The 17,388-nt window shown below is 41.3% G+C and overlaps 1 protein-coding gene across 6 annotated transcripts in view; it reads right to left on the bottom strand.

The window, feature by feature from the left end:
- Window positions 1–17,388, bottom strand: part of RBMS1 (RNA binding motif single stranded interacting protein 1) — a 383,160-nt gene that overhangs the window by 37,502 nt on the left and 328,270 nt on the right. For all 6 annotated transcript variants that reach the window (XM_073647067.1, XM_073647068.1, XM_073647069.1 and 3 more), the window contains exons 5-6: window positions 2,565–2,722; window positions 2,280–2,359 (exon numbers count right to left, since the gene is read on the bottom strand). In XM_073647067.1, coding sequence (XP_073503168.1) covers window positions 2,280–2,359; window positions 2,565–2,722 — 238 coding nt within the window. The remainder of the gene's footprint in view (window positions 1–2,279; window positions 2,360–2,564; window positions 2,723–17,388) is intronic.

Genomic DNA, 17,388 nt, shown 5'->3' with positions numbered 1-17,388 from the left:
TATGGCTGGGCTTTAATGCAATTTTATTATATGAAAAGGTATCTACTAAACAAGTAAAAATCATTCACCCCCCCCAATTTCAAAAGGGGTCCAAAGCCTTTGTGGCACCCCAGGGTTCTGGTTACCACAGTAATAGCAATATTACGTCTGTGAGCAGGTGGGAGGTCTCCTGGTCAGGAACCCTAAGCATGCCACACCTCCTGCCCAGTCCTGGGAGGGGAAGAACTTCCCCTATATAAACTGGGGCTGAGGTGGGGTTAGAAGAAGAACACAGACAGAGACAGAGACATAGTCTGGTCTGGTGTGGAGCAGTTGCAGGGAAAGTGACAACAGGAGCTCTGTGGGAGCAGTGATAAAAGGAGTCCGGGACTGGAAGCTGTAGAGCTCGTCCGGACTGGAGAGATCTCACCGGACACGGAGTCCGAGGCTGTGGGGACAGTTCCATACCCAGCAGCAGAAACCGACCGGCAGGGGATTTCAGGACCTCTGGCCAAGAAACCCGAAGGCACGGTCACACGCAAGGGACCAGCACCGCCGTCCTGGAGCGGAGGCTACCAGAAGGCCCCGAGTCACCGGCCATACGGGTGAGCACCACACGGTACACTCAGGGACGTGGGCTACTTTTACCCGCTTCTAGCAAGGTAGCCAAGAAGAGTACAGTTAGTTGGGGAGGCCTACAACTCCGCCTGGCCAGGGGAGATCCTGTCTGCTCACGGACTGACCAGACCCCGACCGCTAGCCAGTACTCCCGGGAGGGTCTATCTTTGTCACCAGTAAAGACCCTGAACTACACCGCACCGTCTCTGAGTGGTTCCTGGTGCCTGCGTGCAATTCTACCATCCCCATCATCCACGTCCGCTGCCCTGAGGCCATACCCCTCCCGTTGGGGGTTATACTACCCACGCTGCACAACTGTACCACCGGCCTCAGCGGTCTGCCCTGCAGCGGCGGTTTCGTAACCGCATTCAACGGGTGGCGTAGTCGAACAATATCACATCTGCCACTAAAAACATCGCCACTTAGTTTGACACCCTGGGCACGGACCGGGTCACCGCCACGAGGACTACCACCCCCAACGGATCCGGCTCCGGGTATTCCCCTGCGCAGCAGAAGCAGCACAGGCCCAGGGGGCGCATCACCTTCACAGCAGTCTCTTTAAATTTCAAGTCCTTTTAATTAAATGCAACTTAGTATTTTATTCTGCACAATCGCCCATTATGTTGAATTTTATATGCAATTACTAACAGCTCCACCACACCAAAAGGCTATAAAAGTAACTATATAAAGCTTTTATAGATCCAACACGCCTCAATAAGAACATACACCTCATGAGAGGCAGATCTGAAAATACTCAGCCGGAATTAAAACATGAGACATAGTGTTGCGATAATTCTGATATAAATTACCCCTTATCAGGATGACAGCGCAACGCCAACAGTGATGCCATCAAATCCATAAGTCATGTAATGAGGTTTCACGTTTTTTTTTTTTTGCAAGTAGCTCATAAATCTCCCCCCCCCCCCCCCAGCATATGCTATAATTACAGCACGGATGCTGTATCTGGAAGGTGTGCCTATTGATGTATCTGTGGTGAATCATATATAATTACATTTATTTCTAAATCACTCATCCTCCTGATTCACAGACCTGAGAAATACATGATTCAATCATTCCTGATGATGGCATTAAAAAAAAAAAATTCTTTTGGCCAGGTAGAAAACCATTTTTTTTTTTCACATTACACATTAGCAATCTACTCTGATTATTGCCTTTTTATGCATTTGTGTCGATTTGATGCTACTTTTTTTAGATGCATTTTTAAAACACAGAAAAAATGCAATTCTGAGCCTAAAAATGCTAATTATTTTTATTTATTTTGCTTTACATGCAGTTTTCTCATGCTCTCCATTGGGGAAAAAGTGCAATATATGGGCAATCCTGTAGATCAGACTACATACAGATTGTTTGTAGTCTGTTACTATGGAAACATTTCTTTAAATATTTTTTTGGGGGTCTAAAAGATTAGTTTGAAAGTCTAATCATTTTATGAGCACTTCATTCTTCACATCTATACATTAATGCTACCAACAGCATGTTCTTACAGGTACCTACAAACCAAATCTATTGGCATGAATCTATATTAAGGGATGGCTGTTGCAACTTAAAAAAAAAACCAAAAAAAACATGGATTATTCACAAATTTGGTTGAGTTCAGCGGATTCGCACGTTCTCTTAAATGCTGAGCCTTCAAAACATAACCATTGATGAATACTACAAACCTGATACGCCGGGAAGCGTCTTAATAAACTTTCCGTTAAAATGATTGATGACTGCTTCACATTTCTCTGTCGATTCCATCCTAAAATTGAAGAAATAGCAAAACTAATATCAAGTTGTGGAAGGGAAAAAAAGAAAAAAAAGTGAACTTCTCACATAGGACTCATAATGTGACGGCAACCAACACAATAACGCCATCCTTCTGCTCATTAGATTAATGGCAATCTGTGTATTTTTTCCAGTACTGAATTTTTCTGTAATTTTTGGCACAATTTACCAAGTCTCACCTTGCAAATCCAACCCCACGACTGGTACCGCTGGAATCGCGGAGTATCCTTGTAGATATAACCTGTCCGAATGGCTTCAACATATTTTCAAGCTCTTGCTCATCCATCGATAGAGGCAAGTTGGATATATACAGGTTTGTTGGGTCCTGCTCTTGTTGCTAAACCAATAAAAAATAAATAAATAAATGATTTAGAATTGACTTTTAACTCGGGATAAAACAAAAATATCAAAAATTTAGCCAGTTAGAAAAAATAAATGACTTCATGTTTTCATGACGTAACGCTACAGCACATAGTGAGGACCTGTCACACAAATTTGTAGATCATATGGATTTTACAGAATTATTTGCTAATATTTTAGGCTGCTACCAAACACCTCAGGAGGTGGCCTACTTCCCTACAGAATAAAAAAATTGAAAGAATTGGTATTAAAATCCAACAGCTTGACCCTTCTTTCCCCAAGTGCCACCATACACATTAGTTGGTCGTTCTAGGTCTGTTTAAAGTGTACGGACACCTTAAAAAGGATGTGGGCACGTTTGGGAGCATTTTTTAAATTCATGTATTTGGGGTAAAAAAAAAAATAATTGTTTCGTTAAACATTTTGCGCTATTTGGCTTTAATAGGCCTTTTGCTTCTTTGCATAATACTGATGCAGCATGAGATAACTAAGAATCCATCAGTGAGCTTGTTTTATCTATCACTGAGATCCTAGGAGCCGATTTATGACCAAAGACCACATCAAGGGTGAGCTGAACCTTCATGTGGTCGTAAATCAGCTAAAAGGAGCGCACAAAAAAAAAAAAACTAAAAAAAATATAAGTTACAAGCTCTCCTTCGGAACAGGCTCACTGATGAATTCTCTGTAAACTATTGAGCCGTCGACATTCCACAGGGAGACAAAGCTAGGAAAGGCCAGAAAGGAACAGAAAATTTGATGAAAAGCAATTGCAAAAATTATTTCTAGCAAAAATGCAAGCATTTAAGTAAAAAAAAAACCTAGACTTTAAAAAGGTGTATATATTCTGTAAATGGGAATCTATCAGCAGCTTTTCCCTACTTAAGCCGAGAGCAGCATGATGTAGGGGCAGAGACCCTGATCCCAGCGATGTGCCACTTGCTCAGCAACTTTCTGTAGTTTCAATACAATCAGTGTTTTATCACCAGGAGATTATCACTGCAGGACTAGGTGTTGTGTGACAGACAGTCCAGCTAGTCTGTGTAACCAGGCCCCCATCACTGATTGGCTGCTTGCTGACAATGTACATAGGAAGCTGCCAATCAGTAGTGTGGGCAAGGTTATAAACAGATCAGCATTCATAGCACTGCTACATCTACAGCAGAGAAAACAGGGATTCTATCAAAACTGCACCAAGCTGGTCAGTGACACATCAATGTAATCAGGGTCTCTGCCCCAACATCGTGCTGCTCTCAGATTACACAGCAAATCCTGCTGATAGATTCCTGTTAAAAAGGCTGTCCGACAGTATTTTTTGCCATGGATTGATTAAAATGAAGACATACTCAACCTCCAGCACCCTTGTTGTCTGTCCCATGTAGAAGTCACAGCACCGCCAATTATATTTGAATGTAACTGGCCGAGAATCCCTTCTATTCACCGGCTGTAACTTCTGAACGGGGCAAACATTGGCCCTTGCTAAATCTCCAGGGCGTTGGAAGGCAGTTATGCCCCGATATATTATTTTTAATAAATCCAAGCTTAAAAAAAAAAAGAAAGAAAAATAACTGTTGGACAACCCCTTTAAAACAGTCAGGCGGTTAGTGGTAACTTTTCAGTTGCCATCAACACGTTATACATTGGTCGCCATACAAAGCAAATGGATGGAGTCATACTTGACAAGACAAGAAAGGATTTTGTAAGGGGACGAGGTGACTGGTGAATGCCATCAATTGGGTCAGTTAGTTGACAGGTAGGTATGATTTCTAGGCTTATTGGAGCCACAGATCATAAACTAGGCAGAAAGCGTGGCACTGGAGGGGGATTCTGAGTAGCAAACACCCCACTATAATAATGCAGCAGTAAAATACTTTAGATCGGTCGTAGCATTGTGAAAATCTTCTAGAGAGATCGACATTTGAACGTCTGGGATTTGTTTCATCGTTGTGGCTTTTTGACTACTTCAGACATCCAGGTCACAACTTGGGTTTATGCCATGGAATCTATAGCATGTCAGTAATTTCTACTTTAAAGAGTCAAGTGGTGTTTCTAGACTACACATACCTGCATGTGAACATGATCAATAACCACATAGCAGGTTTGGGGAGTTTCTGTGAAAACATACATCTCCGACCATGTTAAGACTGCAGATACTTTACAATTATTGAAACAATTATACATTTCTTCTATTGAACAGAATTTGTTCAAGACCATTGCAACGGAAAAGTGGACAATCCCCCCCCCCCCCCCCCCAAGAAACCAATTAATTAAATTGCAGTCTTAGGGAGGGAAAAAGAAAAAACTGCCCAAGATATTGAGAATATTCCTTATTGTAGCCTCATTGGAGGCTTCATCTATGACGAGTGACAAAAGATTGTGAACTTCATCTACAAATCCAAATGAGAGATTTTGTTTCGGGAAGCATAAGTGTGCTAAGTGTATGTCCCCATGGGACCCTTTTGCTGTAGACCCCCTGAAGACAAAAAACTGCAGTGGCAAAAACGCATAGCTGGAAAGTTTCTGACAATTTTCGCTGCAGTCTGATATTTGATCAGACTCAAAAATAAGCTAAATTAAAGGGGCATTCCCATCTCCAAGATCCTATCCCAATATATAAAAGGTGTAATAACATTCTTATTATCAAATACGTCTAATTAGAAATGTAGTATAGTTTTTCTGATTCACTAAGTCGCTTACCCCATGTGCAAGGCATTGCAGTAGCTTAGATATCCATGGTTACGACCACTGTCACTATATGAGTGGTAGTAACCATGGACACCAAAGCTACTGCAATGCCCTGCATATGGGGTAAGGGACATGGCTAATCAGAAGAACTATACTACATTTCTAATGGGAGGTATTTGCTAATATTACTATTATACCTACTACATATTAGGATAGGATCTTTGAGATGGGAATACCCCTTTAAGGTTACAATCCTAGTTTATGGTTGGCCATCAACTGGGACCAACATGGACAAAATTTCCTTTCCCCATTACTAAAACAGGTGGGGAATCAGCAGTAGCCGGCTACAGCACAAATGTGGCTAGAGATGAACGAGTTGATATGATGCATATTGAATTCATACCAAATTTTAGGAAATGTGCAATTTGATTGAATCACCAAAAAACACCTAACACTACGTTACATAATCCAGAAAGATTGCATGAGGCAGAAGAAGATCACATGACCTCGGGCTTCCCAAAAATGCCTTGCAGCCATCACATATAGTGCAGCAATCACATAGGCTATGCTATACTATCATAGGCTGTATAAAAGTCAAGGCAGGGAATGCAGCACAGCAATCATTCTGGAATGAATTGGTTTAGGGAGACAATTTTAGCAACAGAAATAAAGAGAAAAAAAATGGAGATACTGTACTGAGTGGCAAAACAGCAGTGAAGAACGGTTACCAGCATTTTACCCTACAGACATATATGCAGAGGTCACTGACCTTCCTAGAGCTTGAAAGAGGTTGGCTGCAGCCCCAGGAGACCTCAGTGTTACACACGACTTTCAGGGCAATTGGAGTACTTGTGATACGTGGTAAATGTGTCACAATTCGAATATTTGGTGAAGCTAGTGAATTTGAAAATTCGAATTTCTTCTGAACACCTCAAACTTCTTCAACTTTGTTACAGATTTTTTTACACTATGAACCCTCTTTCTTGCTCTACTTACATGAGAATCTGCAAGAAAATGCTCGCCATGCAGCATAACGTAGGGTATTACAGAGATAATTCAGCCCTGAACACTAAATCTGCATTCACATGTCCAGGTTTCACTGTTCGTATATAGACCACGATTTCCAGAACGGCCACAGGTCTCCTGACCCAAATGCAATAGCTTCATGGACTTAATATGGCTCTTTAGTTCGGACCAAGAAACCTGCGGTCCTTCAGGGAGGCAGACTATGGTAGCACACAAACTATACAATAACGACCTGTTGGGACTCCCTTTGCCACCTACAGGCGCTGCACACATGGCAATGGCCTAATGGAACGTTAAAAATCCTCATCTGTAATTGCATAATCGCTCATTAGCAACATATCCTAGTTTTTGCCCCCCCAAAAAAATGTTGGTCAATTGTCTCCTACAACTGAAATTTTTTATTTGATTTTTTAGTCATTTTATGTGAACACAAATTGTGCTAAATTACAAGATCTGAAACACATTTTGCACATTTTAATGCAAGGACATATAATCTTTACAGGTTTCATTTTTTTTCGTAGAAACTGAACGGTATTTCAAATATTTGTATACAACAACTATTCCTTGTGCAATGTTTTCTGCTTGCCCACATTCTCTAATTCTTTTTTACATAATTGCAAATACCAGAGAGATAAATAAAATATATGCACAATTTTCTACCGGAGTGAAAAGGAGCGATCAGAGAAAACAGTAGGAAAAGGGTGTAAAAAAAAGTCTCTGCTACTAAACTGTCAGTAGAATGTGGAGAATAAGAATTTTATTTAATGTTGCAGTTTGGTTCCTCACAGCCATAAAATAATGACTTTTGTAGGACACCTTTCCTTCAGCTTTACATGTTTAAAAGTGAAACTTTTCCCTCCAGAAATGCTATTTACCTGAGGATATAGTGATAATCTGCAAATAAATAGCATTTATGTGTGGCAGACTTACTGAGGCTGGGGCTACAGGGAAAAAATTAAGTTTTAGCTTCACTGTTGCCACTCGCTTCCTCTCATCGGGGCAGTGCAGGGGCTGTTTGTGTAGTGACCAGAGACCGTTGCCGTGACCACTCCCCGGAACACTGCACACACAGGCTGTCATGCAGTACCTTGGGTCTGTGGCTGCTAATCAAGTCCCTTGAACTAGGGGCGCCACCCTAGTCTATCCCTGTCCCCCAAATTACTCCTGAAGGTGGAGACACCAGGTTCTTGTGCCTTGCTATGCTCCTAAACCAGCCATTATCTGTCCCCTCCCCCACCCAGGGAGGTGTGAAGCTGTAGTGTGTAGGATAACAATAACCATACAAATAAGGGATGATGGACAGGGATAAATTAAAATAACAATCATACAAAATACACTCACCAATCAACACAAAGTGGAACAAAGGGGCGATAAGGAAAGAGAAACCAAATAGGAGAGGATGAGTTTGTGCACACAAACAAAACTCCAAGCAACACTCTCCTGAACAATCTCCAAACGCAAACTACATCTCCAACTGCAGTACCAGGCAGTAAGAACTAACACTGGCAATTTCGACACGTAAACGTTCAAATTGGCCAAGTAGCTACAAGTTTTCAATTGGAAGAGGGGTTGTTGTCCACTAACACACACTACTCTGGGGGCAGCTTAGAGAATAAAAGCATTGAGTGTTTCATTGAAAATTGCCCAATACGTCTTCCCCCACCCATCGGGGGACACAGACAGAGAAGAGCCCCTGTGTAAGGACAGTATATGGCCCTTTCCATCCCAACAGTTCTGCTATGACATAAGCAGCTTGCTGCCTTGGGCTCCTTTACTTCTCGGGCCCCTGGACGGCTGCCCTTGCTGCATCAATGATATGTCCGCCCCTGCAGAGGACACATCAGTCTCGCTGAAATCAACATAATCTAAAGTGTATGAGGGCCTAAATGTTATATCACACTCCAGAGGGAAAACTAAAGTTTTAGCAAAGACATCAATGTCCGATTGGCAGGCATTGTATACATTGCACATTTTTTCTAAGAGCATGTGATATTTCAGCAGAACATTGACAAGTAAGTGGGATTGTTTGAATTCCGTCATACACGTGCCTTGTCACTTCTGGATAAAGAAGAAGAGGAAGTCAAGAAAAGAAATAAAAAAAAAGAAGAAGAAGGATACATTACGCTGCTAAATCCCCGGCTACTGAAATAAGTGGCCACCTTTTAGCATGTGTAAATTATAATATGGGAACACCCCGGATAATTAGCCTCTATCAATTCTGAAAATATCCCTTTGTGTAGAGAGGTCCACACCCATTTTACTGAGGCTCTGTCGGTAATGTATGCTGCAAGCAGAGCATAGGAAAATATTCTGCATCGTATTACAACAATATGACTGCAAAAAATAATGGAAAGGATGTTATAGCTAATGGAAAGGATTTTAGGCTAGTCTAAATAATTGTAATATGTTTTTCTGATTAATTTCCTACAATATAATTATAGAGGTCACTGCTCCACTTCTGTATAGAATACAACACTAAAACATAGAATACGAGTTCTTTGCATCAGCCACTAAGTGGAGCTCAGGAGTGAGTTGCATACTGGTAAGTGGACCTTTTAAGGCTATGTTCACACATTGCGTTTTTGCGGAGTTTTTTTTTTTTTCTGCAGCAAAACGTGATCTCTTGCCAGGTGATTTGTTCAGGATTTTTCCTGCTTTTTTGCTAGTTTTTTGGTGCATTTTTTTTTCCAATGTCATTTTGTTTCTATGCATGTACATAAAGTTCAGTGAAAAAAAAAAAAAAAAATCTCATTCTGGTTTTGTCACCAAAAAAAAGCTGAAAAACCTGACACCTGCGTTCTTTGGTGCGTTTTTTCAGCATTCTTTTCACCACCCATTACTTCCAATGGGTGAAAAACGCTGAAAGAATTGACCTATTCCATTTTGCAAAAAAAAAACAAAAAAACATGCAAGGCACAAAATCCTGCTAGAAAGAACAAACAAACAAGATGTGAGCATGAGATTTCTGGAATCTCAAGACTTTGCTTGTACTGCAAAACGCAGCTGAAAATTTGCATAAAAAACAAAAAAATGCATCAAAAAACCTAGATGTGTGAACATAGCCTAAATCTCCCGCCACTGCTGAGCTCCAGTGATCCGCGCTGGTGTTTTCTTGCCAGTCCTGCAGAGATAACATCACATACAAAACACACACACATGACCACTGCAGTCAATCACTGGTGTCAGCAGCAGCTAAGGTAAGGATTTGGCTGCAGCAGTCATGTGGATGTGTGACATTGCTGCAGAAAGTAATGATGGGCCAGTGTAGAACACAGGGGAACTTAATGGTGAGTTATGGGTACTAGCTGCAGCGGTAGAAATGGAGTAGAAAAACCAGCAAGGAGGTTTCAAGAATTGCTGAAGGAGGAGCGGTCAGGGAATCAGTATACTCCCTTTAATTATTTTAAAGCATGATCCCCATGAGCAGAACTGGTGTTTTCTAAAGAAGCAGTGACATTTTTTAGAAAAGTTATAAAAAAAAAAAAAAAAAAAGCGCGACTCAGTCGAGTTCATATGCAGTTTCCAGAACGTCCACTCCCTTCTTCCACTTTGAAGTTTTAAAGTGTTAAACTTTGCAAGGAGGCATTTTAAAGATTTGGCTTTGAACTTCAGCCAATGTGGGAGCCCAGCCACAAAAACACGACGAGCTGAGAGAGTCTCACCTCTGGAAAACATGCGAGGATTTAAAGAGCCTGACTCATTTCTCTTACACAAACTATTAGGAAAACTTCCTGACCACACCCTACTCCAAAGTAAAAAAAACCCTAACAAACAGCAAAAAACACATTTTCTTTTTTGAACACTTTTTTTTACTGCAACTTAAGACTGCTGCAAAACTTGACTCCGGTCCAATTTAAGTGCACCGTTCAGACTATGTAACTGCACAGCTGTCAGCTTTCCTGACAAGTCTATTGTAGCAACTAGTAGCAAGCCACAAAAGCTATGGAACATCTTTTCTTAGGACTCTGCATTGTGAAGTTCCTTTGTTAGTTATTCTTCCAGGAAATGCATCACTAAAGTGTCCCCAAAGGAGGACATCCTCTTAAAGGAGTTGTCTACTACTAGATTAAAAGGGATGTACAGTTTGTTGCTTTTTAGTTAGCACTTCAATTCCCAAAAATTAATTTTTAGGCCCAAAGCCATGCATTCATTAAAAATGTTGTACCATTTGGCTTTTATAGCCTTCTACTTTCTTTACACATTGTTGGTGCAGAATGAGATAGCTAAGAATCCACCAGTGAGCTTGTTTTGGAGTTTGTAACTCTTCTGGTCTTTCATTGTGATCCTCTGAACAGATTTAGGATCATAGCAAGGGTGATCAGAGCCTTCATGTGATCATAAATCAAAGAAAAGACAAATAATAGTCACAAACTCCTGGTCAGACTATTTTAGCGGGCTCGCTGAAGGATTCTCAGTTAACTCATTCTAAAGACAGCAATACAGTGCAACACAGAGGCTACAGAAGGCAATCGGTGCAAAATGTTTAATGAGATCCAATAGAAAAAATTATTACACGATTTCGGAGAGAAAAAAAAAAAAAAAAAAAAAGGTCCCTAGAAGTAGACAACCCCTTTAATATCGTATTACTTCTAAATGGCAATGAAAGTAAATACGTGACAAGCGAACAAATAAAGGAGTCTGTAGTTTGGCTTACGGACCCCACAGCCCCGGGATTTACATAAAGTGACTTGTTAGGTAAAGATTTTGGGAGATGGCGTTCAGGAGAAATATAAAGGGTCATCAGTTTAGAGCAATTCTGAATATAATAACAGAATGATGAAAAATCTGGTTTAGGTCTGGAATTTTAGTTTTTTTTTTTTTCCCCCCATTGTTTCAAAAGAAGAAGCTGCAACCCCTTGGCACTGGTTAACACGCTGCGGAGGAACGAGCATGTTTAAATGGATAGAAAGAAAAAATCCTCAGTCATCTGAAAGAAATTAGCGAAACCTCCCTGTGCGTGTGGAATGGTTGTTAAAAAACAGGGAAAATGAGAGGAAGAAAAAAAAAAGACTTGGCACAACTGTTTTCCCTTGCTTGGAGTAGGGTCACCAGCACCGGATCACGGCTGACAATCATGTGACCAGCGCCGCTCCCTGTGGGGATGATCTCCGGGAAGATACAGAAGAGATCAGAGACACGTCTGCTGTTCTTGCAGAGAAAAATATGCTTCCTCTCCAAAGGGTCTGCTTCTAATTTATGTGCTAGCGAAAGAATATTCCTCCTCCACTACATACACAATTCACTACACTGCCAAATGGCAAAATATCCAAAATTGTGCAATCACTCAAACCAGTGAACCGATTCAAGAAATGTACCCAAAATCTTACTACCGCAGACCTTGCCAAAGAAATACTTATTACAGCTGTGCAATATTTCTCAACCACAAACCTGCATGGGGTTGCAAAACTTTTGCGCAGGTCACTACTGTTAAGTTACCAAATAAGCGGTAAAAGCGACTTCAGCGGGATATGTCTCAATTGCCCGACAGTCACATTTCTATGGATGCTCATGTTAATTAAATTGTTTACAACTCATGGAATTGTAATATACATTTATGTATCAGCATAAAAATTACAATAAAAGGAGTCAATTTGTAACGTGTTATCAAGGTTAAGCATCAACTTTTCGGAGTAGTTGTGTGCCGGATTCCAGTATTTATTTGTATTTATTTATTTTTCTCACTTATATAGCGCGATTAATTCCACAGCACTATACAGACATCATCATCACTGTCCCCATTGGGGCTCACAATCTACATTCCCTATCAGTGGGAGGAAACCGGAGAACCCGGAAGAAACCCACGGAGACACGGGGAGAACATACAAACTCCTTGCAGATGTTGTTCTTGGTTGAGCAACCGTGCTGCCCAGTAAATGTCCAATAGGCTTTTAAGTTATTAAAAAAAAAAATCAATTGAGTGTAAAACAGTAAAATATAAAAGGGGAGAGGGAAGGAGGGGGATGCAGCTGCAGTTTCTCATCTCTGGGCGTCTTTTTCTGGTAGCATATAGTTCTCTTAACCTGCCTGTAGGCGCTCTGTAAAAGTTCAGAAATCTCGTCAGTGTTGAGAAAAATCCGTCTAGTAGTATAGAAAATAGGGAGAAGAGGGCAGGAAGGGTACGCAGCTGCAGTTTCGCATTCCGAGAGTAGTTTTTTGGCAACATGTAGATCCCTAAACCTGCAGAATTTCTGTAATCATTCATGAGCCGTCACAGTCTTTAAAAAAAAAAAATTCCAGCTCAAGTAGAAAATAGTTAGAAGATGGCAAGAGGGAAATATAAAGAGAAACTGCAGCCGTAAGCTTGTAGACTCCTTTACCCTACCTGCTATCTCACAGTAAAAGATTAAGAAGTTTCCTCAAACTTCAGGAAAAAAAAACATCTTGTATTCAAAATTTATTGTAATTGTTTGTGCTATGTATATCCCTTTCACATGAAAAGCGCCATGGAATAAATGGCGCTATAATAATAAATAATAATCTGATGTATAAACAGTGAGAAGCTGCAGCTGCATCCCCCTCCTCCCCTCTTCTTACTATGTGTTATAGGCCACGTTCACACGATCAGTATTTTACATCAGTATTTGTAAGCCAAAACCAAGTGAGGAACAATCAGAGGAAAAGTAGAATAGAAACAAGTCACCACTTCTGCATTTATCACCCACTCCTGGTTTTGGCTTACAAATACTGATGTAAAATACTGACCAAATACTGAATGTGTGAACGTGGCCTTAAGGAAACAAAATATGGGACGAGTGGAAACCTCAGCTCAGAGTGTACAGCACAGTTTATTCGTCCCTAGGAAGAGTCAGCCCACTTGACAATCGTGACAGCAAATCTGCGGAAACCGGCAGATTGGGAGGAAGTTTATAATCAACCCAAACCAATTTTTTGCCCTTTTCAGAGATGAGCAGCCACGTCTCTCCTGTGCTTTCTGAACTAAAGACAGACACAGCCAACTGTAGGTTAATGGAGCAGTCAGGGCAATTGTCTAATGATGCTTTCAGACCGGCCAATAGAGGAACCAGTATACCTAGGAATACTCCCATCTCTCAAGCTGTCTAAACAGGTCGGCAACCACCACTAGAAATGAGCAAAAATGTTTATTTGTTGAGTGCAATTAATTTTTTCAGCAGATTGCACAAAAGATGTGCTGCCGAGAATGACAAACTGGTGATGTGTTGCCGAGGACAATTATATTCTATGAGCACAGAATGATCCTACTACCAGTCATTCTGTAGGATCAGCCGGTCTGAACAGGCCAGTCTACGACTGCTGATCGGCTTCCATGGTCAGGTCTGCCAACAATTATCTTACGCTTTACTACTGACAGTTGTTTTCACATTAGATACAGTGATGTATTCTGGAAGAACAATCATGTTGCATAACAAAATACTCGGCTATGTTCTCGATGGGAAACTGTTCCTCCGGTCAAATCACAACGCTGCAATGTTGTGTCTAAACGAAAAAAAAAAGTTTACTGCCCACCAGGTCCCAGAACAGGACTTGCCAATGGCAACAAAAATGTGTGATACAACATAAAAAAAACACACTCTCATCTGTTCTAATCCCATCAAATATAGCAGGGGTGGGGAAACTCAACCGTGGGCCATTTATGGGCCTTGATGACCTTTTATCCAGCCCCCGAGCAGATTCCTGGGGTCCGCAGCTGTATTTTGATGGCCACCGGCCAATTCATTTCTTCTTTCTCTGTGAGCACACGTACGCAGTGTTCACCACTGAACGCTGAGGCACGTACAATGAAAGATTACGTCCTGACACCAGTGGCAGCGTTAGGATGTACATTGTGGGCGGCGTTAGGGCGCAATTTGTACGGCCCCCGAGGAATGTTATAAATATCCAAATGGCCCTTGGCAGAAAAAAAAATAAAAGAAGATTCCCCACCCGCTTTATAGGAACGGACAGCTCAGGCCGTTGGCGTCACAGCTCCTCATTGGGTCCAAATTATTACATACAGAAGACCCGGCCCCATCAGGTCTGTACTATTCTATACGGTCATAGACTAAACAGGGCGCACATCAAGGTCATATATACATTAATGGCCTATATAAGCCAGCTCCCCAATTACTGAAGTAGAAAAGGTCAGCTTTTGAGTACAAAGTAATTGAAATAAAAAAAAGTCATAACTCCTATCTGTGCTATCAAATAATGGAATTCTCCCTACAAAAAACATTCTAGGGCATCTATTCATAAAATTATGCCTTGAGTGGTTCTTCATGGAATAAACTGAAAAGAGAGGCACGAATATTCTTAATGTCCGATCAGGGAACGATAAGCCCTTTCTGAGGCCAGGGCATGGGTGTGACCTCACACCCCATAGGTCGGCCCCCGCTTACTGGAAAAAGTTTATTACTGCATTAACGATTCCCAAATTGCCCAGTTAGGACAGGAGGTAGATGACGTTAAAGTCTGTACACCGCCAGTCACAATAGACATTCTAACGGCCGGAAGGTTTCTTGCAGAAGTGTCATGTAGGAATTAGTCACGATGTGATCTCTGACAAATTGTTTTATACCAGACTCATTTGTAGTTGTGAAATAATGGTACTTTTGTACTTGAAAGGTGCTGCGCGGAGAAGTTTCTGTCTCTTCTGCTGTTTATCAGACAATTACTTTGAAGCTGATCCTTTGAAGATAGATACACAGTATATAATGAGAAGCGGCTTTGTACATGTGCATCTGTACACTTATTTATGATGGCAAGTACCAGCAGCCTCGGATTCCACTAAAGCTGGAGATCTAAGGGCAGCCATAAACGGGCAGATGTCTCACCCGCACCAATGGTTGACGGATCCAGCCTATCCCCAACCGTGCTGGTAAGGATCAAGCTGCGCCTCTTCTCGCTCTGATTGACTTCTATCTTTTTTCAGGCAGATTCTCCCTGGACGACTCTATTAAACAAACACACACACACACACACACACCAAAAGGAATTAAGATATGCACTGCAATGTCAAAACGACTTGCTTTGTCACTTCCGGCTTCAAAAGCTGTGCAGCAGCTAAAAGTGACCGGCCCATTTTCCTGGCGACTTCCGCTATATGAAATATAAAAGAAAAAAAAAAAACGTCACCGCATGTGCTCATACCCGAACAATCTTACAGCATGTCAGCAGGTATAAACTAGATGCAACAAACCAACAGAGCTAAAAAAGTTTATCGGGTCATTTTCCTTTATACTGCAGCTTGCAAAAGAGAATAGTGAGGTTGGGATAGGGTGAATTTCTTGGTTTAACTAAAGTTATAAAAATAGGCAACTTACCGATAAATCCTACTTAGAAGTTCTGCACCGCAGGTTCCAATGAAACCCTCTGCCCACGTGCTGGTCCTGAACAGTAAAGAAACCAGTGCCTGTGCAAGGGGTTTCGTCAAACGTTGTGGACGTACATTTCTCGTCATGTGTCCCTTTATCAGTGACCATATTATGGAGAGAGGTGTGCAATGTTTTGGGGCTGGGGATATGAATCAATTAAATGTCCTTATCCTTTGTAGAACTATCGTTGATGGGGGCCTAATGTTCTTTATAAAGTTACCAATCCCTTTATCTTTTTTTTCCCTCGTCTGCAAAATTTTTAAAGCAGAGGGAAGTGATTGTGTATCCTAATATCGCCCTAATACCGTCATACAGGAAATGCTGATATGTGCATAATCTTACGCTGAACATTTACAAGGAAAAAAACATTACCCTGTATATGAGAAATGAATCCACTACATCAGAAAAGACTTCCCAGTCACAAGATCCTTCCCTCTCCCAAGAGGTAGTGAACATGTCTCCCCCAGGCCAAGAGTGAATGTGTATGGCAGAGTCAGCCGTCTCTTGTGTGTAAGGCTGCCATTAAATGTTGTGTGGCTACAATTTGTGCTGAGCTGCAATACCAGACACAGCCTGTGAATAAGCATGGAGCAATTTCATTAAGAAGAGCTTAAGAAATTGGCAGCCGGTGGCAGGTTCCCATATCTGACAACACAGCACTGGAGCAATTTCGGATGGTGTCCAGTGCAACAAACCCTGATTTATAGCCCCCAGATGGGGGGTGTGAACGGCAGAACCGAAAACACATCTGTAAGGTTCATGTGTTCAAGTCTATCTGTCTCGGGCTCCTCTCCCAGCGTCTTACATATGGTTCGCTTTTCTGCAGTCTTGGCGCAGCTCCAAGGATGCCTCTTGTATTAGAGGATTAACACTTTGTGCACAAACGTGTGGCATTAAGATATCAAAAAAAAAAAAATGACCGTAGTGGGGCGGGAGTTGGATCTATAATAATTTTAGAATTATTTGATTATTTAACTTCTGAAAATAAAGATGTTACGAGAAAGAAAAATTATGTAAAGTGTAGTAGGTATAACGTGATGGAGGTTGTAGGATGACCATGCTGGCTTTTGGTCATCTAAACTATTGTGTGTATTGGCGCTTTTCAAAAAACGGGTGTTCTGGGGTATAGGTCCTCTGACATACATACATATATTATTATTAATAATAAATATATTTGTTACCCTTCCCCATGTTACTTGGTGTCCATTGGAGTTTGGCGGAATGGGCAATTTCCAACATGCTAAGGAGGAGTTCATGAAGCAATCACCAGCTGTGGCGGATCACAGACTTGACTCCGTATTCCCAGTGCGCTGACACCTTTCACGTGTCCCCCTTAACTCATTTCCATTCATTTCTGGTGTGTTTTGAGGGGGTCTCTTATGTGTATCCTATTGAAGTGGTAGAATATAATGTGTGGGGTACATGTACTGTTGTATTTCTCCAGTAGGTACTTGTTCTATCCTCACATTATGCTTTGAATAACCATAGTACAGATCATCATCATTTAGGGTTAGTTGAGTAAAGGTTACGGAGCCGGTGTTAGTCTGAGACGTCCAATCCCACCTTAATGTAGAATCACATTTGGACAATGACCATGTCAAATTCT

The sequence above is a fragment of the Phyllobates terribilis genome, unplaced genomic scaffold (genome assembly GCF_046119375.1).
Source record: "Phyllobates terribilis strain yellow unplaced genomic scaffold, ASM4611937v1 Scaffold_9__5_contigs__length_417890890, whole genome shotgun sequence".
In the NCBI taxonomy this organism is placed as follows: Eukaryota; Metazoa; Chordata; class Amphibia; order Anura; family Dendrobatidae; genus Phyllobates; species Phyllobates terribilis.
Note: the sequence above shows the minus strand (reverse complement) of the source record. Positions and strands in the feature narration are given on the sequence as shown.